This window comes from Petaurus breviceps, unplaced genomic scaffold (genome assembly GCF_028583685.1).
Source record: "Petaurus breviceps papuanus isolate PSGF00001 unplaced genomic scaffold, PetGlider_PUasm1.0 188, whole genome shotgun sequence".
NCBI lineage: Eukaryota > Metazoa > Chordata > Mammalia > Diprotodontia > Petauridae > Petaurus > Petaurus breviceps.
Genome location: NW_027185804.1, coordinates 17,629,491 through 17,657,389, shown reverse-complemented (window position 1 = coordinate 17,657,389; position 27,899 = coordinate 17,629,491). Strand labels below are relative to the sequence as shown.

The 27,899-nt window shown below is 38.0% G+C and overlaps 1 protein-coding gene across 2 annotated transcripts in view; it reads left to right on the top strand.

Moving 5' to 3' along the window:
* The window catches only part of KIF18A (kinesin family member 18A), a 108,637-nt gene extending 89,979 nt beyond the window's left edge, over positions 1–18,658 (top strand). For both annotated transcript variants that reach the window (XM_069091342.1, XM_069091341.1), the window contains exons 15-18: positions 8,508–8,967; positions 10,495–10,602; positions 14,684–14,793; positions 18,126–18,658. In XM_069091342.1, coding sequence (XP_068947443.1) covers positions 8,508–8,967; positions 10,495–10,602; positions 14,684–14,793; positions 18,126–18,277 — 830 coding nt within the window. In that variant the 3' untranslated portion in view covers positions 18,278–18,658. The remainder of the gene's footprint in view (positions 1–8,507; positions 8,968–10,494; positions 10,603–14,683; positions 14,794–18,125) is intronic.
* The last annotated feature ends 9,241 nt before the right edge of the window (positions 18,659–27,899 follow it).

The following is a 27,899-nucleotide window of genomic DNA, read 5'->3' as shown; positions in this document are numbered from 1 at the left end:
ATAACCTAATTGGTAAAGAGCACAAAAAAAGGAAGCTGGAAAGTGGGGGGGGGGGGGGGCTGGGGTGTGAGGAGAATACCATGAACTGCCTTGTTCCATGGAGCTGAAACCCAGCAGAACTGCAGCTAGAAAGTAGACTAAAGTGGATTCTTTGTGCTGTCTCCTGTCCAGACTTGGTTTTCCTCAAGGAGCCCCGTTAGGTGACTGTTCCCCAAGACTTTGGTCTTGTCTCTCTGTGTTCTCTCTCTTAGCCATCTCCCTTGCTCTCGAAGCTTCAGATTCCCTTCTACTCAGGAACTCCTAGGACTACAGACCAATTTTGGTCTCAGTTCCAAGTTCCAAAGAGAAGTTGCTTCCTGCATTTCCCACCATCCTTTCAAACACATGTCCAAAATTAACTTTATTAACTTTTCCCTTAATTTGTTCCCCTATCTGACCCTGGCCATTCTGTCAATGATAATACTCTTCATTCACCCAGTGTCCCACAGTTATAACTTAGACATTATTTTCCACTCTTCTCTCTCCATCTTCTCATATCCACTCAGTTACCAAGTGCTACCATTTCTGCTTCTTTAACACCTCCTGAATTCTTCCTCTCCTGTCTGTATTCTAGTACAGACAATAACCCAACAGGTCTTCCCACCTCCACTCTCCTCACTAATAACCATACTTTGCATTTCTCCCAGACTTAATCTTCCATGTGCACAAATGTGGCCTTGTCATTTCCCAGCTCAAAAACCTTCCGTCATTTCCTATTGCCTACCAGATAGTGTTCATACTCCTTTGCCTACCCTCAGATCCCTCCATACTCTGGTGCCATCATAAATTCAAGCTCTATCTCATAATACTTTTCACTACCCATTTTATGTTTTGGCCAGACCAAACTACTAACTGTCCCCTGAACAAGTCCACAGCTTCCTAAAGCCTCTGTACCTTTGCTCACCCTGTTCCCTTTCCTTAGAATATGCTACTTACCTTTTAAATCCAAAGGAAATATGACCCAGAAGCTTTCCCCAAAGTTTCCACAGCACTGGGTTGTAATTCCCTAAGGCATTTATTTGTGTATTGCTTTATGCACTTGTCACTTTCCCTACCAAAACAAGTTCTGTAAGCATAGGGATTGTATCCCAGTATGGTATCTTCCCCTTCTCCTACCAGAGTACTTTGCATAAAACAGGCGCTTAATCAGTGTTGTTCAAGTTAATTAGAATGGAGGGTTGCCTTGATGGAATAATATAATTAGAAGAATCTTCAAGAGGTCATCTGGTCCAGATCTCTTATTTTATAAATAAGGAAAGTGAAAAAAGACAAGTGAAAGAAGTTCTTAAGATAATGCAGGTGGTAGTAACATATCCAGGATGCCAACCTTGATCTTAAGACTCTTAATTCTACTTTCTACTGTTCTTGGACTCTGTTGACCACTTCCTTCTTTTATATAACTTGTCTTTTCTGGATTTCTGAAACACCACTTTCTCTAATTATTCAACATCATATAAATCTTGGTTGCATCTTTCCAGTTATACATATTGTGGGTTGTAACTATAAACCATCAAATGTTTAAAGCACTAAAATAGTCCTCCTGTCCTACAAAATTAGCATAAATGTATTATCATTTATTATTTGATGATTATCAGATAATAAAAAGGTCCTATTTTATACAAATTATATAGAGTATATTAAAATACTAAAGTATATAGAATATATTAAAATTCAAAAAAATTAAAATATTGTAAGTTTGACCTGTCTAAAAACAAAATGCATCAACTTAGTATATAAACACTAAACATTTCATTAGTAATATTTTTTGAGACTTAAAAATTTGGGTACTTTCTTTGGAATGAGACTTCTTCAGTTATTGCAGGAAGTTTAAGTCAAAGCCTTTCTTTTGATAAATTTCCTTAAAACAAGCGTTGGCATTCAGAAATCATTAAAAATCAACTCCACTGTTATTCTTTTTCAAAACTAATGATTTCAACTTCTAAATGTTTAAAGATCACTGTGAGGGTTTCAAATAGAGTAAGTAGTGACTTGAATTGATCCTCTTATTCATCTTTTGCTTGTTCGCCCCAGCAAAGACATTACCTAATAAAGACGTGTTTGAAAGAAGGAAAAGGCACACTAGCACCTTCAAGGTGGTTGGTAGGTATTTATGAACTGGCAATATGAATGTGAAGCCTAGAGGCTTTCTTTTTTTTTTTTAGCAGCTAATAAATAACTAAAATGGAGTTAAATTTTGAGAGGGACTCCAGGTTTTCTTTTGTACATTGTTGGGGCTTTTTCCCAATTACTCCCCTCTTATCACATTTCACCTACAATTAAGAATTTTCAAGGACCCAGTATAATTTCAAAACTCCATAGTCGAACTCTTTCTGACTTGGATACAAAACATTCTACATAGCCTCAGACCCCTAGTGAAAACCAACCCTAACTTTGAAAGTATCACTTTCCTTCTTGCGTCTCTTTCCTCAACTGTAAACTGAGCAGTTGGAATTTATGTGAGTTTCAGTATCCACAAGAAATGACAACTATGGAATAATACACGTGCATTGCTTGGAGACCTGAAAACATTTTTCCTAAGCCAAGAAGTGAAAAAATACAGTTGGTTTTGTAGAAAAGTGTCTGAAGCCCATTCAGTAGATTTTCAGTTAACTAATAAGTTGGATTAGCCAGAGCTTCATTTTTTTCCTTTGTTCAGCCTTTAGGGAAATAAAACTGGAAAAGAAAAACTTCCAAGAAATGATCATGGACTATCTCTAGCATCATCTTTGTCTGTAGTACTAGATTATGAAAATTCATGTTTAAAACACTGAGTCAGTAGAGGAGTAATCTTGATTTATTTGACTTAGTGAAGCAGAAAAGTATGCTGATTAGTTTTAGAAGTTTTTTGGTTGAAGGAGAATGTGTTTTTTGATTTAACCAAATACCCAATTTCATTCATTCAGCAAGTATTTGATAGATATCTTCTACTGTGTGTAAAATACTGTGCTAGGCTGTGTAAATGAGACAAAAAAAAAAAGAATTAAGTTCCTCCTGGAACTTACAGTCTAATGGGGAAATAAGATTCATATATCAAAAATATAAGGTATAACATGAAAAGTTCCAAGTGCCATGCTCATTCAGAGGAGGAAAAAGAGCTTCAGGAGGGAGATGGCAGTAAAAGTAAGGCCTCGAGAAATAGCTAGGCCAAATAGGTTACAAGCATTAGGACAGTCCATGCAGAAACAGTACAGCAAGTGGACTGCTTTAGCTAATATGTCGGGTTCAGGAAGGGCACAGTGGAAGACAAAGATTGAAAGGCACATTGCGGTCAAACCTTGCTTAACAGTTTCTGAAATTTAGTAGGTAGTGGGGAGCCATTGAAATTTTTTTTTATTGTGTTGAAGTGACCAGAATATGCTCTATGATGATTACATCTATCCACAAAGTATAGTATAGATGGGGGGTGGGCCCATCGGGACAGACTGTACTCTGGGCAATCTTTTAGGAGATTAGAGCAAAGCTTGGACAGCCCCCCAACCGCACCTTCAGCTGAGGACCTAAAGTCTTTATCAAGAAAATTTAGGCCATGTTTTTTCTCCTTTATTCTAGTCAAAATGACCAACCTTTCTATAGGACCCTTGGTCCCAAGACCTCCCATCTTTTTAAGTAGACTGACCCCATCATCATCTGTTCTCTCTCATTTTCAATCTCTTTATTACTCCTTTCCCTATACCCAAGTCTACCCCATACTTAAACAAAAACAAAAACCTCACTCTCTGCCATCATTTTTGCTCATTGTTTCCATTTCTCCTCCTCCTGATTTCTTCTAAATCTTCTGTGGTCTGAATCTAACACTGTATTTCCAATTCTAGTGGCCTTTTCTCAGTCCTCTCCCTTCTTATCTTCTGTAGAATTGGGTCTGGCTTACAACATCTCCTCCTCCTGATTACTTTCTTCTCTGGTTTCTTGTTTTTAAACACTGAGCTCTCTTGGTTTTGTCCCTGTCTGTCTGACAGCTCCTTCTCGTTTCCTATTGCTGGTTCATCCACAATATTCCTTTCAATTGTGGGTCTACCCAAGGCTAGTTCTCAGGCTCTCTCTCTTCTCTCTCTCTCTCTCTCTCTCTCTCTCTCTCTCTCTCTCTCTCTCTGTCTCTCTCTCTCTCTGTCTCTCCCTCTCAATCTTCTCTCTCTCTCTTTCTCTCTCAATCTTCTCTGTCTCTCTCTCTCTCTCATAAGCATCTTGAACTCAACGTAACTAAAACAGCTCATTCGTTGTCTTTCCCCTCAAATCTACTCCTCTTTTAAATGTCCCTATTTCTGTTGGTGGCACCGCCCTCCTTCCAGTCACTTGGGTTCTTAACCTTGGTATTGTTCTCACCTCCCTCTCCCTTATTCCAGATATCCAATCTTGTGATTTCTACCTCCTCAACACCTCTCCCATCTATCCCCCTCTTTCCACTCACACAGCCACCTCTCTGGGTCAGGCCCTCATCATCTCTTCCTTGAATTATTGCCAATAAACTCCTAGTTGGTCTTTCTGCCTTAAGTCTCTCCCCTATGTATTCATTCATCTACCAAAACTGATTTTTGTAATGCTCATGTCTCACCATATTACACTTGCCAGTGTTCTCCACTCCCCCCAATAATCTACTATGACTCCCTATTAATAACTAGCATATAATATTTGTTCTGTGACCTAATTTAACCCATGTTTGGTATTTAAAGTTGCTGTTTTGTTTTGTTTTTCCAACAAGGCACCTCCCTCTACTTCTTTGCAGAAATGGAGGCCTATGGTTGGGTAATAATACATATAGATGTCTAATTTTTTTTCAATATGTTGTTTAATTTTGCTGAGCTTTTTTATTTCTTGTTATGAGGGATTGTTCTCTAGGAGGGGGTGGGAGGAGGAATACATTGAAAAATAAACTTAACAATAAGAATTCCTTTTTTAAAAGTAGAAAAGAAAATGTGTGAATGCCAAGTGTTCCCTAAATAGTGCATTGTCCAAATAAATGGCTAGAAAGTAATTTCCTAAGATTTTAAAATAAAATAAATCTTTTCATAACCTGACCCTGTCTTGCCATTTTAGCCTTATTACACATTCTCCCCTTCCATGCACTCCGCAGTCCAGCCAAATTGGCCATCTTTCCATTCCTCACATAAGACACTCCTTAGTACTCAGCTGTCCCTATACCTAGAATTCATTCCCTGCTCACGGCTCCTTCCAGACCCCACTCGGTGGCTTTCGCTGCCTCCATGCAGGGCTCTTCCTATGTTAGAGCTGCTCAGTGCTTTCCTCAACCAGGAGGCCTTGGTTTTGCAGCTATTGTGTATAATGTTTCTAAGTACACATGATCTGCCCTCTTAGAACTTAGAAAGTAAGAGGCTTGAGGGTTGGGACCTTTTCATTTTGTCTTTATATCTCCAGGGTCTGGCACAGCACCTGCTTTGTGTTGTTTGTTTAGTTTTCAGTCACGTTTGACTCTTCGTGACCCCATTTGGGGTTTTCTTGGCAAAGATACTGGAGTGGTTTGCCATTTCCTTCAGCTTCAGGTTTGCCATTTCCTTCATTTCCTCCAGCTCATTTTACAGATGAGGAAACAGAGGCATACAGAGTTAAAAGATTTGCCCAGGGTAACACAGCTAGTAAGTGTCTGAGCCTGGATTTGAACTCAGGGATATGAATCTTCCTGACTCCAGGCCCATCACTCTATCCACTGGGCCACCTAGTTGCCCACTTGGTACATAATTGAGATTAATAAATGTTGATTGCTTGATTGACTAATTGCTATCTTCTAAGCAAGATGTATTGAGGGCTCAAATCAGGGTAATAGCAATGAGAATGAAGAAAACAGCTACAAAAGATGTTATGGCATTTGAAGGGAGAAATAATGGAACTTCACTAATAGTATTTGAGAGATGAGAAATTTTTCTGGCTAATTTAGATTTGCTCATACATTAAAAAGACACTAAAGGTGCCATGAAAGGTCCAGTTTCCCTTAGGGTTCTGAACTAGTGGTCTCCAAATTCAGGGCATCCTGATCCCAAATGGTACGGGATCTATCAAAGGATGGGAGGGTGAGCTGCATCCCCCTCTCCTGTCATAGCCAACCAGTCATGTGGCTTGTCACCAACATCACTAGATCTACCTTTATTCCTCAAAATTTTCCCACTGTATAAATCCACAAACACTTATCATTTTGGGGTCCCTCAGTGCAGTTGTAATTCAGTTATAAACCAGCTCCTTGTATCTATATAAAATCCTTTGAGAATCAAGTACAAAGGTACCTACCTACTGATTCTGGTTTCAATTTTTATTTTATCCTTATTATATCCCCTTTATTTTAATTATAGTATTACATGTTTATAATTTATAAATAAGTAAATAGACACAATGGAGTTAGATGTTCCAAAATACTCTTAATGGTAATGGTATATAGTCACAAAAGTTTGGAGACACTGTTCTAGATTCTGGGGTCAGAATCTTGAAGAATAGAGGGGGGTGGCCAAAGTCAGTTATAGGGCAGCTATTCAGTTAGAAAAATACAATTTTAAAACCTTTAAGAGGTGAGAAAATTTTAAGTATAGGCATTGAAGACCTTTTCAGGGTAAGAACTGAAAAAATAAGATCTCATGCAGTTCTGGGCCCAGGTAGAAGGAAGTGGTCTCTCTGACCAAACTTGGATGCCTCATTAAAATTTGGGGTTTATTTTGTTTGGTTGGTTGGTTTTTCAGTGTTTTGGTTCTGTTTTGTTTTTTTTGTTTGTTTGTTTGTTTGTTTCTTAAGCAATTGGGGTTAAGTAACTTGCTCAAGGTTACACGGCCAGTTATTTCTGGGTGTGGTGCTGAGTATCTGAGCCCGGATTTAATCCCCAGATCATCCTGAAACTGGGGCCTGTGTTCTTACTCGCTGAGCCACCTGGCCGCCCCTAAGCAATCAGGGTTAAGTAACTTGATCAAGGTTACACAACCAGGTGTTTCTGGGTGGGTGCTAAGTGTCTGAGCCCGGGATTCGATCTCCAGGTCTTCTCAACACTGGAGCCGGTGCTCTTACTCGCTGTGCTACCTGGCCGCCCCTTTGTTTTGTTTTTAATGAAGGGGCAAGGGGTACCTTGATGGTATTGATGAGTGAATTCGGACAAAGCAATTGGTATGTCTAGGTTCAGAAATAGAACAGAGAAAAGTCAGTGATTTACTTAGTGATCATTGTTGGAGGAAAGAGTTTAGAATTCAGTTCAAGAAATTTGTTAAGCAGCTGCTATGTTCTAGGCACTGTGGTAGGATCTGGGACTACAGAAGCAGAGCAGGACAGTCTTGTCTTCTAGGAACTCACAGAGACAAGAGTTTCTAAGAGGCAGAAGGAAAGGAGGAGGACATTCCAAAGACCCTGATTAGACTCCCTGTAGTGACTAAAAAGTTACGTTTAAAAGTACTAAACTTGCTGTGTGTGGTGTCCTGTCAACCCCAGCTTTCAGCCAGTACTTATATAACATCACCATAATAACCATCAAAATGTTTCAACGTTCTCTGAAATAGAGACAAAAATATTCTTAGTTTATTTTAATGCTAAATGTATATTGTTGTATCCTGATAGTTTAACAGTCTAAATACAATGGCATTAGTATTGGATTTAGAATCAGAAGAGCTGGGTTCGAGTCCCAGCTTTGTTGTTTATTATTATCTGTGTGACTTTACACAAGTCACTTCAACTCCAAGCCTCTCTGTCTCCTCATCTGTCAAATGAGGGAGTTGGACTAGATCGGGGATTCTTTTTTATTAACCTTTTTTGTGTTCTGGACCCTTTCACAGTCTGGTGGATTCTGTGGACACCTTCTTAGAATAAAGTGTAGTTACAAAAAATGATTTAACTATAGCTGTTAAAATATTTCTTAAAATAAGATCATGGATGGTTAGGTTTCACCTCTGAATCCCTCATACTGTGATATACCAACTTGTATATCCTTATCAGTCAAAAGAATTTAGAGCATTTCTCCACTATAATCTACAAATGTTTGGTTAACCAAAACTTTCCTGACCATATGAAGTACTGTTGTTTTTTCCTAATTCAAACTAGCCTTTTCCTCAGTTATTCCAAAGTAGGCTTTGCTATAGTTTAAAAGTTACTGATTGTAATAACTACAAATTATTGTTGTTGATGATCAGATATAACAATGAGGCATTCCCTTGAGATCCTTGTAAAGCCAAGGGTTATTCTTGGTTTTTTTATAGAGTAGGGCCCCAGGTTGACAGTATCTATAATATAGTCCCAATGGTAATTATTTGTCTGTGGACAAATTATATGTGATCAATTTCCTGGGTTTCTATTACAACTTTTCGAAAATTGATTCAGAGTTTTAAATTTTGGTTTGTATTTATTACCCAGTCACCTTATTATTTTCTGGGTTTTTTGTTTTTTAAATCAACTAATAGAAATTAGTTCCTCTTTTTAAGTAATTGTAGTGGTGTGATTTGTAGGAGAAAAGTTTAGATAAAGCTACTGAGTTGTTTTTTTAATTTGCTGAACAGGTACACCTTCAGGTGAATCCAGTGAAAATATGCAGCCAGTAATTAATCAACAGAAAACTCCTTCACAAAACAGAACTAGGAGGAAATTAATCCAGTCTCCCTTGATGACCGAACATTCCAGAGGACTTAAACTGTCTAGTAAAACTCAGCTCAATGATTCTTTGACACAGGAACTCCAGCCTATTGTATATACACCAGAAAATTGTAGAAAATCCGTTCAAATTCCAAGTTCACAGTCATCACGTGGAACCAGTTTTCAGGAAATCAACAGTTTGAATACGAACAGTAATCTCTTTCATGCTCCCTTTACAAAAAGCTGTATACCTCTTGACAGAAGTATAGAGTGTGTCAAAGAGAATTTGGAGTCTACATTTACTGTACATGAAGACACCAGTGACACAAATGATGTATTCTCTGAAAAGGAATTAGAACCAAATGGAAATGATACCATTTTACCAAGGTAAGGTATAAGGGATTTTTGTCAATGGAATTTCCCAAATGTGTTTACTCAGAATTCTTCAGAAAGATTTAATTATTCCTTTTCTTTTCCTGCTAAAGATTTAGTATGGATTTATTCATGCAAAAAGCCAGGACCTGGAACTCAGCAGACCTGAGCTCCTACACGTGGTCTCTGTCACTAGCTAGCTGTGTGACCTCCTGTACATCCCCTAGTCTCTTTGAACTTCATTTTCCTCTTTATTTCTATAAGGACCCTCTCAGCACTAGCACTGTATGAAATGTATTAAGATCAGTTTTTAAGTAAAATACTTACTCTTCATTTTTCTGCCATTTCATCTTAAAAACCTTTCCTCATATTTCATACCTCAAAAGTCTCATATTTGGTGTCTCCAGTAAATATATATATATATTTTTTTAAGCAATTGGGGTTAAGTAACTTGCTCAAGGTTACACGGCCAGTTATTTCTGGGTGTGGTGCTAAGTACCTGAGCCCAGATTTGATCCCCAGGTCATCCCGACGCTGGGGCTGGTGCTCTTACTCACTGAGCCACCTGGCCGCCCCAAGTAAATATATTTTAACACAATAACTTCGGCTGAATGAGCTACTTTATCCATTAATTTTCAAACTAGACCAGCCAAGCTATCTGAAAAAGGATTATCGGACATGTTATACTCTTCCTTCCTATATCTTATATCCTATATCTTCCTATATCCTTCCTTCGAAGGAAATTCCACGATTTCTCAGGTGTCCGACAACTCTTGGTACTCCAACAGCCCTTGGATAATGTAAAAATATTTCTAAACCTAAACCAATTTTCACTGCATTTCCTCCAAACCAGCATATGCTTTCATATTTTACCTGTTGAATCACACTCCATTCATCATATTCTGTACATGTTTATGCAAGGAAAGGTATCCGTGCCTTTTGTTGCTACTGGTGACATGACACTTTATGATAGCAGTGCTTTCTGTGTTTGGATGGATAAATGGGGAGAGGGAGAGAAAGATGTGTATTTAGAGATATGTCTGTACATTTTTTAATTATTAATTTAAAGGTTTAGAAAATCTTTTCTAAAGTCTCATTCCAATGCTTCATCATGGTGTGGAAGTGATTTCTGTCTTTCCCAGCAAAGCACAAATTCTAATAGGTCCTACCAGGCTGGACAGATTGGAGTAAAATGCCTTACACAGAACAGGTTCTTAATAAATGGTAAGTGAAGTGAAGGCCTAGTAGAAGACTGTCTATTTATCACCATAGCTTAGTCCATACACAGTCTCCTCACTGAGTGCCATTCATCAAGGGATAACTTTGTTACTGCAGCTTCCTTAGATACCTTTACCTATCTGGGCCTCAGCTTCCTCATAAATACATAAGGAATTCGACTAGATATGATGCCAGAAATGCCTCTAATATTTTTGGTTCATTGAAAATGTTTATGGTCTGTATTTATTGCCATCATGAAAAATCTGGTTTTTCACTAAAAAAAAAAGAGTATCTCTTTTTATTTTCCACTCTTATAAACTGTAGGCTTAGCTTCCCTTCATTGTTGACTAAGACGTCTGTCCACATAACAAATGAAATCCCATCCTACATGGCAATGACTGCTGCCGCCAAGAGGAAACGGAAATTAACAAGGTAGGATTCAAGAAAGCAGGCCCATTGCTGGGAGAGTGTTAGACCTGTCCATCACTCCATGGCCTCTCCTTATATTTTATATACTGATGCTTTCGTTTTTCTGTAGCTGTTTAAACCTACAGTCTGTCAATAGCAACCCATGATGATTAAAGAGCCAGAAAACTTGGGTTCAGATCCTGGCTTTACTACTTACATTCTGGAGGATCTTCCCTGGCTCTCAGTTCCTCTGTTTGCACAGTGAGGATAATGGTGCTTGACCATGAGGTTATGGTGAGGAAAAATGCAATGTAAAATAAAGGGCCAGAAATCAAAAGTGTTATTCATAAAGATGAGGCATCCAGTGTCTGTAACACAGCAGACCTTTTGAGAATGTTTGTGAAATGTCCTGAATCCACGGGTATATTATTGTTCATTTATCAGTACAGAAAGGTCAGTTTTAGTAAAACCTCCAGTTTGGGTTTTGTTTTTTTTTGTTTTTGTTTTTTTTTACATTTAAAAACTGCTAGGGAATTCTTTAAGCCCTAAAAACACTGTATTCACCTACTGAGTTTCTGCCACATTGGAGTTTTAAAATGGATGAAAAAGTGAATGACCCCAGATTTCTATTACCATAAATAAGTGATCAGACTTTTAGGAGAGGGATAGATAGGGGCCCTCCCTGGTAAACACCCTCTTTAAATGTGGGAAATAGATTTTCCAGCCTTCTTGTTTCCACTATCTGCCTCATAAGGATATTGTGAAGAAAGTAAACATTGAAGTATTACAAATGAAACATTATTCTTTTTTCCATTGACGTATAATTGCCATGTGTTTTAGTAAAAAGCACCCTATATTTGGAGTCAGGTCCTGGGGTTATACAGTCTGCCAGTCCCTAACTAGCTGGTGGACCTTTGGCAAGTCACTGCCTCTCTGAGCCTTAGCGTTCATGTAATGTGATGATACTTACACCATCTATTTTTCAAGGTGTTGTGAGAATCAAATGAGATCATGTATGTTAATTTGACATTTTAAGGTATTTACAAAGGCTGCATGTCATATGCTATTATTATTAGTCATTCCTCACTTTTTACCTGGTTAAACCAATTATCATACTTGCTCCAAATTAAAATGCTGGACTTTTAGGGGCGGCTAGGTGGCGCAGTGAGTAAAGCACCTGCCCTGGAGTCAGGAGGACCTGAGTTCAGTTCCAACTTCAGACACTTAACACACACACACACACACACACACACACACACACACACACACACACACACACACACACACAAACTAGCCGTGTAACCTTGGACAAGTTACTTAACCCCAATTGCCCTCCAAAAGGCAAAAAAAATGCTGGGCTTTTTTTTTTAATGTCCAGTTTTGTAGATGGTTTTGTTTGTTTTGTTATTTTTTAACTAGGGTGGCTTTGGTAATAATAAAGTCATAAGTACGATAGTGTAGCTACGCCCTTGTGTCTTTCCTCACTGCTGATTCCTCACTGCCCCAGCCCCAGCCCATTGTTGGTAGCTGGCTTTGTTGTATACAAAAGTCAAGAGCTAGCTCACACATGAGTGATAGGGTGGGAAAGTAAGAGCTGTTTGAGCCCTCAGTTACTTTTGATACTTTGAAGATGCCATAGTTGTAGGAATTGTTAGGTTTAGTGGCATATAAATACAGTTCTATGCTTTTGAGATAGCAGCTAACACTATGGTATTCAATAACAAGACATGTAAAGAAAATAAGTTGATTTTTTTCAAGCATAAGAATTGCTTCTGTTAAGTTCCCTCTGGAACCAGTAATTAGATCCTGTCATTAACTAAGGTTAAGAGAGATTAATGCTAGAAATGTACATAATTACTTTTTTTTGATCCTCCTTTTCCTTAATTAAATCTACATGAGCGTGATAGTAATAAACCCTGGTATTTTCCACTTATCCACAAGCTTAATCTATATGTGTGTGTACATTCATAGTATATGCATTTTACTTCCTACCCAGGAATCAGAACAGAGTTCAAAAGTACTAGTAATTCCCACAAAATACTAAATGCTCATGTTGACTCACTGCTTCAGTTGGAAATAATAAAATTTTAGTCTTATAAATTAATAGAGTATACCAACAGAATTACCGGACTGAGAATATGCTTACCAGGTATAATCCAGATCACAGTATAGTTTAGCTATACTTTATATTCATCAGATTGTTTCAAAGCTGGACTCCTCCATCACATTCAGTAATAATCTTATTTCTTCCATTAAGGTCAGACTGATTTTAAGATATTGCGCTGTTCTTTAAATGATGTATATTAACACTTTGTTTATAGTTCAGGGACCACCTATCCAACAGAAACATTTTAAAGAGAATACGAGATGTGTTTGGTAGCTTTCAGAGACTATAAAGAGAAGTGCCCAGCCACAATTTAGTGAAAAAAGGGAAAACCTCCTCTTGGTGCCCATTAATTGTGTCGATTTGATTCTGTACGCCTCCGCACAAATGTTATGTCTTTCTCTTTACAGCTGTAATCTCAAAACCAGGACACACAGCCCTCTTGTGACATGCATATTGAGCATGTTTCAGCAGTGGAATACTTAACTAAATTTTAAGACTTTTTTTGTTAAGTGCAACTAAAAGGTTTATTAAGTCAGCTGTACATTTGACCCACACATAAACATTCCACTTACTTGATTACATTGGGATTACATTCCTGGAAACGTGAGTTTTATTCAAGTGGTGCCATTCAAAGCCCGGATTTCCCAAAGGAAGGATACTGCAGATAGTGTTTGTGTTCTTGACACAATCCAAAATGGCCATAAAATAAGATGGGAGGATAAACGCTCATCCAAGAGAGCCAGTGACAGTCTTGTGCTTACAGGACTCTCCATTTCATGGGGCAGGAAATCTCATGGTTTGATTAAATGAAGCAAGTGTATTAATTTAAAGGGATGGGTGACAAAATGATAGTACCTTATCTGGTGTTATTCAAGAATGAGTTCCGCAGAAATGTCTTTTAAAAAAAAAACAAAACTTGGGGTGGCTAGGTGGTGCAGTGAATAGAGCACCAGTCTTGGAGTCAGGAGTACCTGAGTGCAAATCCAGCTTCAGACACTTAACACTTACTAGCTGTGTGACCTTGGGCAAGTCACTTAGCCCCAGTTGCCCTGCCCTCCCACCTCCAAAAAGCAAAAAAAAAGCTAAAGAAGTTTACTAAAACCTTTATTTTCACAATTTTGCATGGAAATTTTTGTAAAATGTATCTTGGCTTCTACACAAAACCTTTTCTTGATGACTCAAGATTGTCATTATAAACATCCATCACTGGTGTAATGCTGTAACACAGTGAGTGCCCTCAGGGCTTATTGAGATGTGTGTGGCTCTTTACCCCTACAGTAAATGTTCCCAGACAATTGTGCTTTTGAGTTCTTGTGTCTGCTTTTTGGCATTTTCTCTTTCTTGTCCTATTGCTGCTTGTGATCTAGGCTGGGAAACCATATAACTAAGCTTGTTAAAATTCAAAATAAAAGTAAATGCCCTGTGGAGCTTCTCGGTAATAATAGTCTACCTTAGATTGGTATAGGGCTTTACAGCTTTCTAATCACTTTTATGCACACGATCTCATTAGATCTTGTATCTGATCATTAAAGAATGTAAGCTTCAGTTGCATTGGGCTTTATAACATCCCTCTCTGTCACTAGGGCCTTTTTTGTTCCCTTTCTCACTCTTAGCTGGGTTCTGGATTATTGAGACAGCTGGATAATGGCTGTTCACCTCTTGCTTTCACTTGACGGTTTACCAAGTACTTTCCTCCATGAGGTAAAAGCCTTACAATAAATCCCTGTGGTTACAGAAGTGCTTCCCATACCTCTTCTCCTCTGACCCCTCCCAGCCTTCTTTACAGCAACCCTGGGAGAAGGGGGCCGTCAAAGTTCCTTTACCCTCCTCTGTAAAGCAAGGACAATCCTTGGGGGACCTCTCCCTCTCGCCAGCCTATTGTGAGGTCCAAGAGAGTATAGTTAAAGCCCTTTGTAACCAGAAAGCATTCGATGAATGTTAGTTATATGTATTTATTATGTTGTAAAAATAGCAACATTTTTTCTGTTTTTTTCCAAGTCCTGCACCCAGCAATTTGTTAAGGACAGCGCAAGATCCTGTAGCTATGAAGCGTGTTCGAAAGGATCTTTCAGGTCATGAATATTCTAGGATAAACAGACCAGCGAAGGGTAAGTTGTAGCTCCTGAATTAGAGAGTATGGTTATTGAAAGGCAAGACATAAGGGTGCAAGTCAATGGGCAGTTTCTTGAATTAATTTCTTAAGAGGCTATATCCACGTAAAGCTTTTGTTTTCTTTGATCTGTACAGAAGGCAGCATGGCACCAAGAGGACTGGGCTGCGAGTCAGCAGGACCCAGGCAGTAGTCCTGGCCCTCGTCCATGCTGCCTTTGTGGTCCCAGGCACGTTTCTTAAATCAGTGTGCCAAGGGCCAGCCTGCTCTCTCACCCTCAGAGATGTCCTGCACTATTGGAAAGAGTCACTCTCTGCATGGGAATAAACTGATTAAGACAAAAATCTGCATGTGTCAAACAGTTTGAAGAAGCTGCTTCTTCCTCTGCTGCTCATCCCTGGGCTCCCTGTCTCTGGCTTCTGAGCACCTCAAACCTCTACAGCACACCAGGTTGTCAGAGGAGCTAGTGGAAGTCTAAAGAGATCCTCAGGGTTCAAATAAGCAAACATGTCCTAAGTGCATGCTCTACAGGGCATGGTGCAAAGGCCTGGCCTCAGAGAGCTTGTATTCTGCTCAAGGAGACAATCTTCACAGAAGAATATGATACAAGATGATTTGGGGAAGCAGTCACCCACTAACAGTTGTGCAGAGCAGCCATCTTCCCAGATCTTTTCTTCACCCATACTTCTCAACCTGTTGGCCAGTTTGCTGCCAACATTCATGAAAATGCCTTCACAGAATATTCCTGAAGCCCCAAGGTAGTGAGCTTTCAGCCTGTCTAAAAATAGTTGTAGCCATAGCAGATCACAAAAGGCCCACCTGATGCTTTTCTCCTTTTAAGATTTTGTGGTCTGAATTTTCCTGTCTCTGGACTGTACTTTCTGCCATCTGATTATTTTTCCTTGCCTGAAATACATGGCAATTTGTTAGTTATGACAGGAGATGAAGAGAAGGCATCATTCTGGCATCAGATTTTCAAATTAGAGCCATGGAATCTCAGAATGGGAATGAGCCTCGAAAGCCTTGGATTCCTTGGGCACTATGGTCAACCCTGATGAGAATGTTGTTAGATGCATAAAATAAAATACATAGGGTTACAAGAAGGACAGTAATTTTATTGAATCACAAAACATTTATGATTCACTGATAAGAAATAAAACTATCAGTCTCTGTATTAGGTGGCCTGCCAGTCCTCATTAAAAGGAGGTAATTCCAAGGGTTATGATGGCATAGGGTTCAGGTAGATCTCACCAGTGTGGACAGCATTCACTAGTACAGATGCTGAAATTGACTCCTTGTTAACTTGATCATCTTTCGACAGCAAGGTTCCAAGAGAGAGAGGCTCATTGACAGAAGATTGACTCCATAGCAATCAGGCTTTTTTAACCCTTTTGGGTAGTGTCATTGTAAACAGCATTAGTAAAATTGGAGGACATTGTTCTGTTTTCCTACAAACTTCAATGGAGGCTGTTTTTGAGACTCACATGAAGACTTAATTTAACTGTCTTTCATTAGTGTTGTATTTTCAGTTTAAAGTTTTTAATGTTACTAGACTTCATTTGTAAATATTTGCATGCTATAATAGAGCAGTATCAAGTGAAAAGAGATTTATGGACATGTCTTCAGAAAAGCAAGTAGTCTTAAGAACTAAAATGTCTTCAAATTCTTTAACTCCTTGCATTGTATTTAATGATAGCTTTTTGTTCTGTAAATGTGTGCTCTCAGGAATCCTCAAATTCATTATAATTTTGCAAACAAATTACAGATTGGATCATATGAGTCTGAGTGGAAACTACACCCCCCTAAAATTAGATCTCTTTGTAAGAAAACACACCGAAAAATAATCCCGACCAGAGGCTGCACTTAGTTTTTTATACATACCAGGTTCAAGGGGAAGTTGTCACCTGTTATTCAAAAAAAAATTTAGCTTATAAACCTGGAGAGAAATTACTTTGATAATGATACTTTATAAAGAAAACTTAAGATATAAATGCAAAAGGTACCTCTGATCTCACGAATAGCCTAATTTTTAAAGGTTTTTCTTCTCTTTCTTAGATCAGTCTCCCTTTTTTGGTTCCTTCCTTTTTGTATTTTAAATTTATACACATCTCCCCAGTTCTAGAAAGTTATCATTAGTCCCTCTGCCTCTTCCAGGTGTAATTTCATCTTTTATGTGTTTATCTCATCAATCTTCCTTCTTCCTCCCTTTTCCCCCCACCCTAGGTTCATGTAAACATATGATTGATGATAATGAATAATTTGGGAAAGGGTTAATTGGCAGGGGTAGATGATATTTTAAAGTGGGAAGATATACAAGTAAAATAAACTTCAAAATATATAGGATTGGATTCTGGAAAACAATTTGAAACTAATCATTCTAGAAAGGTGAATGAACTGTATCCTTTGACCCTCAGGTCCTATTATTAGCCATATACCCCAAGGAGATCAAAGCCAGAAAAGCTTCCTACATATCAAACTGTTCAGAGCAATCTTCAAATAGCACTAGACTAAAAACCAAGATAACTAACCAAATTATAGTAATGGAACATTACTGCATCTAAAGAAATGAATATTAATTCAGAGAAACATAGTAATGCTTCTATGAGCTGATGCAGGGTAGAGTAAGCAGGAACAGAAAAATAATATTATACCCAATGACTATAGTAACACAAACCAAATAACACTATAGTAACACAAACCAAAACAAAATTGAATGCTGCGTAATGATAATGACTAAGCTTGTCCTTGAAAAACAGATGAGATTGACCTCCCTCTTTCCTTTACAGAGAGGTGGAAGACTGTGGGTGTGGAATATTGTGAACACTTGTCAAATTTCTTTTATTTATTGACTAGTTTTGTGGGATTGCTTATTTTCCACTTTTCTTTTTAAATATTTTTCCAAAGAATGGCCGACTGAATATAGGGAGTGAACAGTGATACATTTGGAAATGAAGGTTAAGTTAAAAATAAAACAAGTAAAAAAATGAGCTAAGAAAGGCAGGGAGGGACAGTGAAAATGTGATACTTAATTAAATAAGAGGAAATAACACAGAAAGACTATTTAGCATTCTGGGGTATATGAAAGAACTCTACTCCGTGTTGATTTAATGAAATCATTGGATATAACTTCTAAAAATTTGTCTTTAGCATCTCTAGATAGGATTTTAACAACCTTTTGCCAAAAGGATTGGTATTTATTTTATTTTTTGCATGGTTGAATTTTAAAGATGTGTTTTCCTTCTTGGGTTTATAATTTTGACAAATATTAGTTGAATGAATTATTTCTTGAATGGCACTTTTACCATTATTCTATTTATCTTTCTTTTCTAGCATATAAAAGAAGTCTCCATGAACTAAATCCAGATGTGCAGAGAAAATTTGGGAGAAGTATTTCAGAAGGAAATGTAACACTCAGTTCAAAATCAAAGTCAACCACTTTTATCAAGCCTAATTTTCTAAAATGTTTTCCTAAGAAGGACTAGTCCAAGTATACCTTCTGTGTGTCCTTCCAGGTACTTTTGAAGAAGCTTTTGAAAATAGACTTTGTAGATTTCCTCAATCCTATAAAAAACATCCTAGAATAGAAGGGAAAAAATTCCCCATTCCCTTTCATGTGTTCTTAAATAAATGTAAATTTCAGCAGCAAAACTAGATGTAAATTTTTGATACTTTTAACGTGTTTTGATAGCCCATTTCTTATCACTATTATTTTAACATAGTTTTTGTTTTTGCAATTGTTCTTTTATTATAGGACTATTCAAATTAAAATTTCTATACCTGTGGTCTCCTTTTCCCTAAATATTTTTATATACTAATAGCTTGTAAGCCTATAGAGTTGTAAATAGATTAAATAATTGTTGTGCTTAGAATATGCTAATTCTTCTCTCTGCCATTTGGTAGTTTTAAAATATGAATTTTACAATTAACTTTGGCCATGATTTTTGTTCCATAGTAAAAACAGTATTTGATTTGCATCTTGGTCTCCTATTATGCCATCCACAGACACAATTTGGTTGATTGTGTGGAACTTTCTTATAATTCAAGTTAGAGCCACCTTTTCAGTACCTAAATCGGGTCTGAAAGTAATTCACGGTCTCTGATAACAATGAAAACTGAAATTACTTACATTCATTTTTATTAATGCCTCTTAGATTTGTTGTTTCTGTTTAATCATTCAGTCGTGTCCAACTCTTCATGACCCCATGGACCATAGCATAGCATCACCAGTCCTTCTGTCCTCCACTATGGCCCAAAGTCTGTCCAAACTCATGTTGTTGCTTCCATTACACACTATCTTTCTATCTCATCTTCTGCCATCCGCTTTTCCTTCAACATTTCCCAACATCATGGTCTTTACCAGTGTATCCTGTCTTCTCATTATGTGGCCTAAGTATTTAAGCTTCAACTTCAGTATTTTACTTCCAATGAATAGTCGGAATTTATTTAAGTATTAATTGATCTGTTCTCTTTGCTGTCCAGAGGACTTTCAAAAGTCTCCAGCACCACAATTCAAAAGCATCAGTTCTGCAGTGCTTGGCTTTTCTTTTAGTCTAACTCTGATAGCCATATGTATTACTGCTGGAAAAACCGTAATTTTGACTATACGAACTTTTTTGGCAAGGTGATATCTCTGCTTTTTAATATGCTGTGCACATTTGCTGTAGCTTTCCTTCCAAGGAGCAAGCATCTTTTAATTTCAGGACTGCAGTCCTGTCCGCCATGATCTTAGAGCCCAAGAACATAAAATCTGATACTTTTTCCATTTCTTTTCCCTCTTTTTGCCAGCAAGTGATGGGGAGCAGTTACCATGAGGTTTTTTTGATGTTAAGATTCAAGCCAGCTTTTATACTCTTCTCTTTCACCTTCATCCAAAGGCTTCTTCATTCTTCTTCTTCACTTATTGCCATCAGAGTGGTATCATCTCCAATCTGAGATTGTTGATATTTCTCCTGGCAGCCTTAATTCTGGTTTTTGGTTCATCCAGCTTGACATTTCACATCATATATTCTGCATATAAGTTAAATAAATAAGGTGACAATATACAGCCTTACCAACAGGTTCTTATGGCTTGAGTTTGACTGTTAGTCATAGCAGTTGATTTAAATACATCCCAGCAATTTTCAAACTAGCAAATCAGCCTTCAGGAAAGGACTCCCTGGCATCACATTCTACCCAATTAACTCCAGTTTCTTAGAGACTGTTGTGATTAAGTCCAGGCTCTGGCAGGCCCTGACACAATGGAATAACTTTGGGTACAAACCAAACCTCTGTCCTCCAAGGCCCCGCCTAACTTAGTTGAGTGATGGGGCCTTTTCCTATCATTAGAGGGCATTTCCTGTTTCCCCTTTCTACTTAGAAACAGGTCTTCATATGTATAAAGTCTTATATACAGCCAAGATTCAAGCCCCAAACTAAACTAGGATGCATTAATGACACCCAATGGTTCTTTTTATCATACCTTCTAGCATTTGCTGAAAAAAGTGTTAATACTGATGGATTTTAGTTTCCCTATGACCCAATAATTCCATTTTGCTTTCATCATGTATACCAAACTGGATCCCCATTTCTGTACGATAAACTCATTCTCTCCAAACTCATGTCAGGAAACCTTCCATGTTCTAACTCAACATGTTCCCTGCCCTCATTTACATTCTAGCTGTTATGAGATAACTACACTGAACCATGATACACAGTATTTCACACAAAGAACATTTCATCTGGACCTCTGATTTTGTTGGAAATACCTGTGAGGGGACTTCCTGCCACTACAGACCAGCAACTTTCCTGCATAGGTTTTGAGAACACCAGGTCAACTCCACACCCTAGTGAGGCTTTGAAATAGGACTTCAATGGAAGAACATAGTTTTAGTTATATAGTTCCATGTCCATTTTCATTTTGACATCCAAAACATACCACTGGAACAGAGATTCTTAACTTGGATGGATCCCAGGGGATCAATGATCTATACATCTTTATTTTTGCTCTTGAAAACTCAGAGGTGAATTTTTCCCAGAACTTCCATTTTGAGGAAAGGCCCAGATCAGTCATCCTTCTTTCTCCCAACTTCAGCCTCATACCCCTGAACTGGTTCCTTTCCCCCACCCCAGACTTTCCCCTTTTATATATTGACTTACCCATTAGAACGTAAGCTCAAGAAGAGAAACTCTCTTTTTGCTTGTATCCCCAATCCTTAACATAGTAACTGGCATATAGTAAGCAGTCTTAATAAATGCTTACTCTTCACTAACCTTAATTTAACTAAACGAGTTTAGCATTTCCTTCAGTTATTCTGAGAAAGGGTTATAGGTTTCACCAGACTGCCAAAAGGATCTATGACACAAAAAGCAATTAAGAACCTTTATTATTGAATGTGTTTAACTAAAGACATATTTGTTCACCAAAAGGTATTTCGGATCAACATCAGTAATTTTTCTCAGTATTGCTTATTTGAGGCAGTTACTACAAATAACAATCACTTAGCAACAAAAGTTAGCAAAAATTTATCATACAAACAAAAACATTACAAAATAAATTATTCCCCTCAATATAAATCAGTGGAAATTATGAATGCAGCCATAGCTATTCTAATTTAATATATAATAAGACCAATATAATTTAGTCTTTTTTCATCCTTTAATCAACTCAAATATTTATTAAAGACCTACTATGATAATATCAGAAGATCTATGTATAACATAAAATACTTTGCAAACCTTAAAGTATCATAAATATTAGTTACTTTTAATATTATTTTCCTGGCGATACAAAAACAAAACTGTCTCACTCTCAGAACTTATGTTATATTGGGAATAAGCCACATATACATAGAGGAGTAAATACAAAGCATTATTACTTATACTGTGTTAATATAAAGAACTTTACAAGGCAGAATATACTTACCACTGCCAGGATCAGAATAGTAGGAGACAGTTTTTAAGTCAAATTTTGAATGAAGCTAACAATTCTATAAAGTGGGAGTGATCAGTAAGTACATTCTTCTACAAAACTACAGAGATGGGAAAGGGGATGTATGTATGGAGAAAAGTAATTGGTTTATCTGGAATACAGTGTGTGAGGAAAGGGGGAACACTTACTAGCCGTATGACCTTGGGCAAGTCATTTAACCCCAATTGCCCCTCCAAAAAGCAAAAAAATGATTTTTTTTTAAAGGGAGAGGGGGGGAAATGGGAATATGCTCATTTTAATGCTTATTAAATACCAGCTGTGTGACAGGTGCTGTGCTAAGCACTAAGGATACAAATGCCAAAAAAAAAAAAATTCTGTTTCTCAAAGAACTTCTGTTGTGGACAATAGCAAGTACAAATACACAGGGAGAGAATGAATTTAGAAGTAATAGAGTGATTCAGTGTGGCAGGGGAGGAGTCAGGGATGTAGTAGGGCCAAGGCTTACCATCTGGGAGTATCCAGTTGTGAGATTATCAGGCTGAGCATTTTGTTACATATCAAGACTTGACTTATTATTTTGTCGATTGTCTAGACTTAACAAAGTGATGGAGAAAAAGTTAATAGTGTAGATTCAACCTAAAAGTGTGTTACACAGGCAGTTTGGTTTTCCCAAAGAAACAAGTATTGAACTTTTATCAGCACACCCTCTGAATGGATAGATGGTTCAAATCCAGAGATTCAACAATGTTTTCAAGTAGAAAGTAGTATTACAGTTGTGTTTCTAAGGCAGAGAGCAAATGATTCTATGTAGTAGAGAAGAGGGGTGAGTGTGTTCCACACTTAAGGGGTAGATGGCCAGTGCAACAGAAAGGAGAGGGGAATTGTGTGAGGAACAGAGAGAAGGCCAATGTAGTTGTAGCTTAAAATTGGGAATCAACCAACAAGCATTTATTAAGTGCCTTCTGTGTGCCAGGTTTTGAAATACAAAAAAAATCAAACCATTCCTGCTCTCAAGTAGGGGAGAAAAGGGAATAGGGAAGCATTTTCTTAAGTTGAATTTTTATGTCAGCTTTTTTTTTTTGATAGATGACTAGTTTGCCCTTTTTAAAAAATGCCTTGCCTCAACTTATTTTTAAAATTAGATCTTATTTTATTTCTGTCTTTCCTTCTATCACATTTGTTTCCAAATAATCTCTTCCTCTATACAGCAAGTTGTAAATTATATTCATTTTTATCCATTGTCTACTAGGGGTGGGGAACCTGTGGCCTTGAAGCCACATGTGGCCCTCTTAGGTCCTTGGGTACAGCCCTCTGACTAAATCCAAATTTCACAGAACAAATCCCCTTAATTTTATTAATTAATAAATATTATTATAATAAAAAATAATTAAGGGTTTTTCTGTATAACTCAGACTCGCATGTGGCCTCAAGGCCACAGGTTCCCCACCCCTAGATGGGTGTAAGGGAAAGAACACTGAAGGTCTCTCTTGGGTTCAAATCCTGGTACTGCCATTTTTTCTATAATGACCTAAAGCAAGTCATTAGGGCAGCTAGGCAGTGCAGTGGACAGAGTACCAGATCTGGAGTCAGAACACCCAAGTTCAAATGTGCCTTCAGACACTTACTAGCTGTGTTGTGACCATGGACAAGTCACATAACCCAGTTTGCCTCGGTTTCCTCATCTGTCAAATGAGCTGGAGAAGGAGAGGGCAAACCACACCAGTATGTTTTCCTAGAAAATCCCAGATAGGGTCACAAAGAGTTGTACATGACTGAAATGATTAAACAGTAACAACAACAAAATCGTTTAACCCATTGCATCTTTTATAGAATAAGGAGAGAATGGACTAAAGAAACTATCAGCTCCAAATCCTGTGACTTCTTATTCAAAACATTTTTTAAATGTATTTAGATACATAAGATAGCCTCTTCTGGTATACCAGCTAAATAAGCACACCTTTGCAAAGTTCACCAGTGTGATTATTACACAGGCAGCCAGAATGCCTAAGTTCTAGTCCAAGGGCTGATGCTTCACGATGTGATGTTGGGCTAGCCACTTGGCTGCTCTCAGCCTCAATTTCCTCGACTGTAAAATGAAAGAATTGGGTCACATACTTTCTACGGACCCTTCTGGCTTTTAATCCCAGGATCTTCAAGGTTGCTGTGAGAAAAGTGTTTTATAAGCTCTACAATGCTACATGGATGTAAGCATGACTGATGTCTCCTAGACTGCTCTTTGAGGGCAGGGAACATGCCCTTTCTAAAAATCAGCCTCCTCTCCAGATCACAACATGGCAGTCTGCACACGGTAGTTACCTAATTGAATATTTGATGCATCCAACTCAAAAGAGCCCTGGAATTGAGTCCAGAAATGTCTGCCATTTATTGTGCCATTTTTGACAAGTCGCTTCCTATCCCTGGGTCTTTCCCTCCTCTGTCAATGGAGGGGGCTGGACAAGAGGATCTCTCAAATCCGTTCCAACTTTAAATCCTATAGTAATGATTAAATCCTATGGTAATGATTCCCCACTTCAAAGGAACCTTTAAAAACTTTACCTTTAAATGTACCTGAACCAGAGAAGCAGATTGTATACCTGGGGATTTTCACTTGTCCTCCTTTGCTTTAAGTTTGTGAGTGATAGCATACTCTACAAGGCCACCTTCTAGTTCCCTAAGGTCTCAATTTGCAAGGGAGCCTCTGGATTTATTTAGCAATTGTCTCAACTCTCTGGATCAACTCATCCTCCCAAAAAAAGAACATAGTTCTTGATATTCGTGATATAAGTTCGTGATATTAAACATTTTCTGTAGGTACTGGGTATGTTTCATCAGTGTTTTCCTCCTCCCATCCTTACCCCACCACTATTGGAAGTTAATTTTTCACTAAGGCATGGTGGGAAGTGATAGCTGTCAGAGCTAGCTGGAACTCACTTCACAATTCTCCATCTGTCAGTAGTTGAACATGACCGTTCAAAAGCCCAAGCTGAGCTAGTTAATTTTCACAGCAAAGATGTTTCCAGGTGAAATTCGTTTGCAAAAGGAAACTAATTTCTGGTAATGACCTTAGGACCAACCATTAGAAGGCGTCTCATCATAAAAGTGAGTTAGAAAGAGAAAATTAACTGAAATGTTTTCTTGGCACTTACCAGATATGGAAATCTTTTGGAGATGAGAGTGTGTGTGTGTGTGTGTGTGTGTGTGTGTGTGTGTACAAACATCTTCACATACATATACATATGCATATATACATGCACATATCTATTTAATGCTCATTTAGAAATGCACACCCAACTGGCAGGACTTGATATTTAATTCTTTTGCAAACTATAAACACATCACAGTGGTATTTGGATATCGTACAGACTTTGTCTGTAAACAGAAGTTGCCTTAAGGCTTATTCCAAATACTTACTAGTAGAGAATTTCGAGATGTTTAACAAGTTCTTCAAATGAATGCCAATAATTTTTCAACATTTGGAAGGGAAAAGCACATTCAGTGTAATGTATATTTTTATGAATGTTGCCATCCAAGGTGGCAATATTAAAGATCAATGTGGAACCACCTTTCCTGAGGTAACCCTGAATGATAACATCTTGAGATGACCTGTACCTGGAGCCCATGTTTAAATGGAATCACAGAACACTGTGCCCTCTCGTGTTACATCATACCAGATGGGATGTAACATAATATTGCACAACATAATATGACTCAGCCATGCAGGTGGCTTGGATTTTGAATAGTTTTCAATTAAAAGGAAGCATCATTAAAAAACATGTGTGAAAAATCATTGATGACATGCTATTACTGAACATATATATTTCCTGTCTTCTTAAGCTCATAAAATCATATTTAGAAGAGATCTCAGGGGTCATGTAGTCCAACCCCCTGGTTTTACAGATGGGGAAACTGAGACCCTTGGAGATTAAGTGACGTAATGGCCCATTTAGTGTGATTGCTGCATAGAGGTACATTCTTGGCAAGAAAGAAGTCAGATCAAGGAAACTGGACATTTAGCTGTCTTGATCACCATAATAGTCACATCAAAGGTTTATGTAGATTTCGGGGCTCTCCAAAATGGAGCCACTTTCTACAGGGAGGACATTTCTGTGCATGGGGCTAATCAGACACAGAAGAACAGACTGCTCAGAGACAATTGAAATGAAAATGAAGATTTAAAATGTCAGTGATTTTTTTTTTCTTGGTATGCCACAATCATTACCTGACGTCCTTCCCATCCCTCCATCCTGATACAACCCTTCTTCATAATGCAGAAAACCTTTCAGGAAAACCAACCAATCAGCACAGTGACCATACCTGACATCTCGGTAGTTGAACTCCCTCATCTGTAATTGCCATGAAAAGGATAATGTGTTTCATCATGCATCCTCTGGGACCAGAATTGGTCAGTGCATTTCATAGCAGCATTTTTGTGTTGTTTTCATTCATATTATTATAATCCCTTATGAGTCTCCTGGTTCTGTTCATGATATATGTGTTTATACAATTTCCCCCCACATCTCAATTCCTCATACCTGTCATTTCTTTTTGCAGAGTAATAATATTCCATTATATTCAGATATTACAATTTGTCAGCCATTACCCAATTGATAGACACCCACTTTGTTCCATTTTTTTCTCTGCTTCCCTAAAATATTTTGGTGTGTGTTCAGCCTTCTAAGTAGTTCAGCAGCCAGAACTCTGGGTCTGGAGCCAGGAAAACCTGAGTTCAAATCTAACCTCAGACACTTCCTAGTTGTATGACCCTGGGCACATCACTCAACCTCAGTTTCCTCATATATACTATGGGGATATATAATAACATCTACCTCTGGGAGTTGCTGGGAAGGATAAAATGAGGTAATATGAGTAAAGCCCTTGGCAATCCTTAAAGCACTATTTAAATGCTAGCTGTTACTATTATTATTCTGTGGGATTTTTCTGTCTTATGGCTGCATACTTTGAAAGAGGAACAGTAATGCAAATGTGAAATCACCTATGTTTATGATAAAGCTAGAATAGCAGGCACCTAGATTCCAGTCTCACCCCAGATCACTCCTAACTGTAATTCTGTGCAAGTCACTTAATCTCTGTGCCTCACTAGCCATCTATAAAATGAGAAGGGTTAGACCTGATGGCCATCAAAGTCCCTTACAACTCTAAATCAATGGAGCCATGAACCAATCACTGAAATACACAGGGAGATACTGACTTAGAGGAATTTGGCTTTGAAAACATTTTGAGGACAAAAAAAAAAAAAAAAGATGGGAAAGGTAGTTAGTTCCCTTAGGGAAGGAGTGCCTAACCCTGTCTTAGAGAAGCAAGATAAATATTCCAGTGAATATAAATGACTTTTAACATTTGTTCACCTTTACACAAGACCCCACTTCACCACCCACAGCCCCTCAGGATTACCTTGCTTCTCGATGAAACTGGAGAGAAGACTGGATTTAAATTCAGGCAACCTGAGTTCAGATCCTATCTGAGGGGCTTTGGGTAAGTCTTTCCACCTCTAGGTGGTGCAGTGGATTAGAGTGTTGGACCTGAGGTCAGGAAGTCCTGAGTTCAAATCCAGCCTCAGATGCTTCCCTAAGTAAGTCACTTAACCTGTATGCCTTGGTTTCCTCATCTGTAAAAATGAGGATATAATAATAGCACCTGCCTTCTAGGGTTGTTGTGAGGATAAAATTAATTGTAAAGTGTTTGTAAACTTTTAAGTGCTATGTAAAAGCTAGCTATTATTATTGTTATATAAAATGAGGGTAGGCGAACTAGACAGCTACTAAGGTCCCTTCTAGCTCTCAATTGGATGTTCCTATGAGAGTTCTTTTGCATGAAGTCACTTAGCTTTGACGTGGTTTAGTGGCCTAGCTATATAGGGTTTTAGAAACTCAACATATCTTCATGCAGCTTAATAAAATTATTTTTCTGTGTAGCATATCCTGCTCTGCCATGTGGAAGGTGTAGAATTCAACACTCTGATTCCACATAAATATATTAATTGCCTCCCTACCGTGCTGGGTACCAAGGATACAAACCCAGTCACTGGCTCAAGCTTGCATTTGGGGGAAGGTGGAGATGGGATACAAGAAGTCTCTAACAAAAGGAAAAATGAGAAAGAAAGCACTAACTGGGAGGTGGGGATCAGCGTGGGATTTAGGGACCAGGTGATACCCCTGAGCTGGGCTTTGCAGTCCATT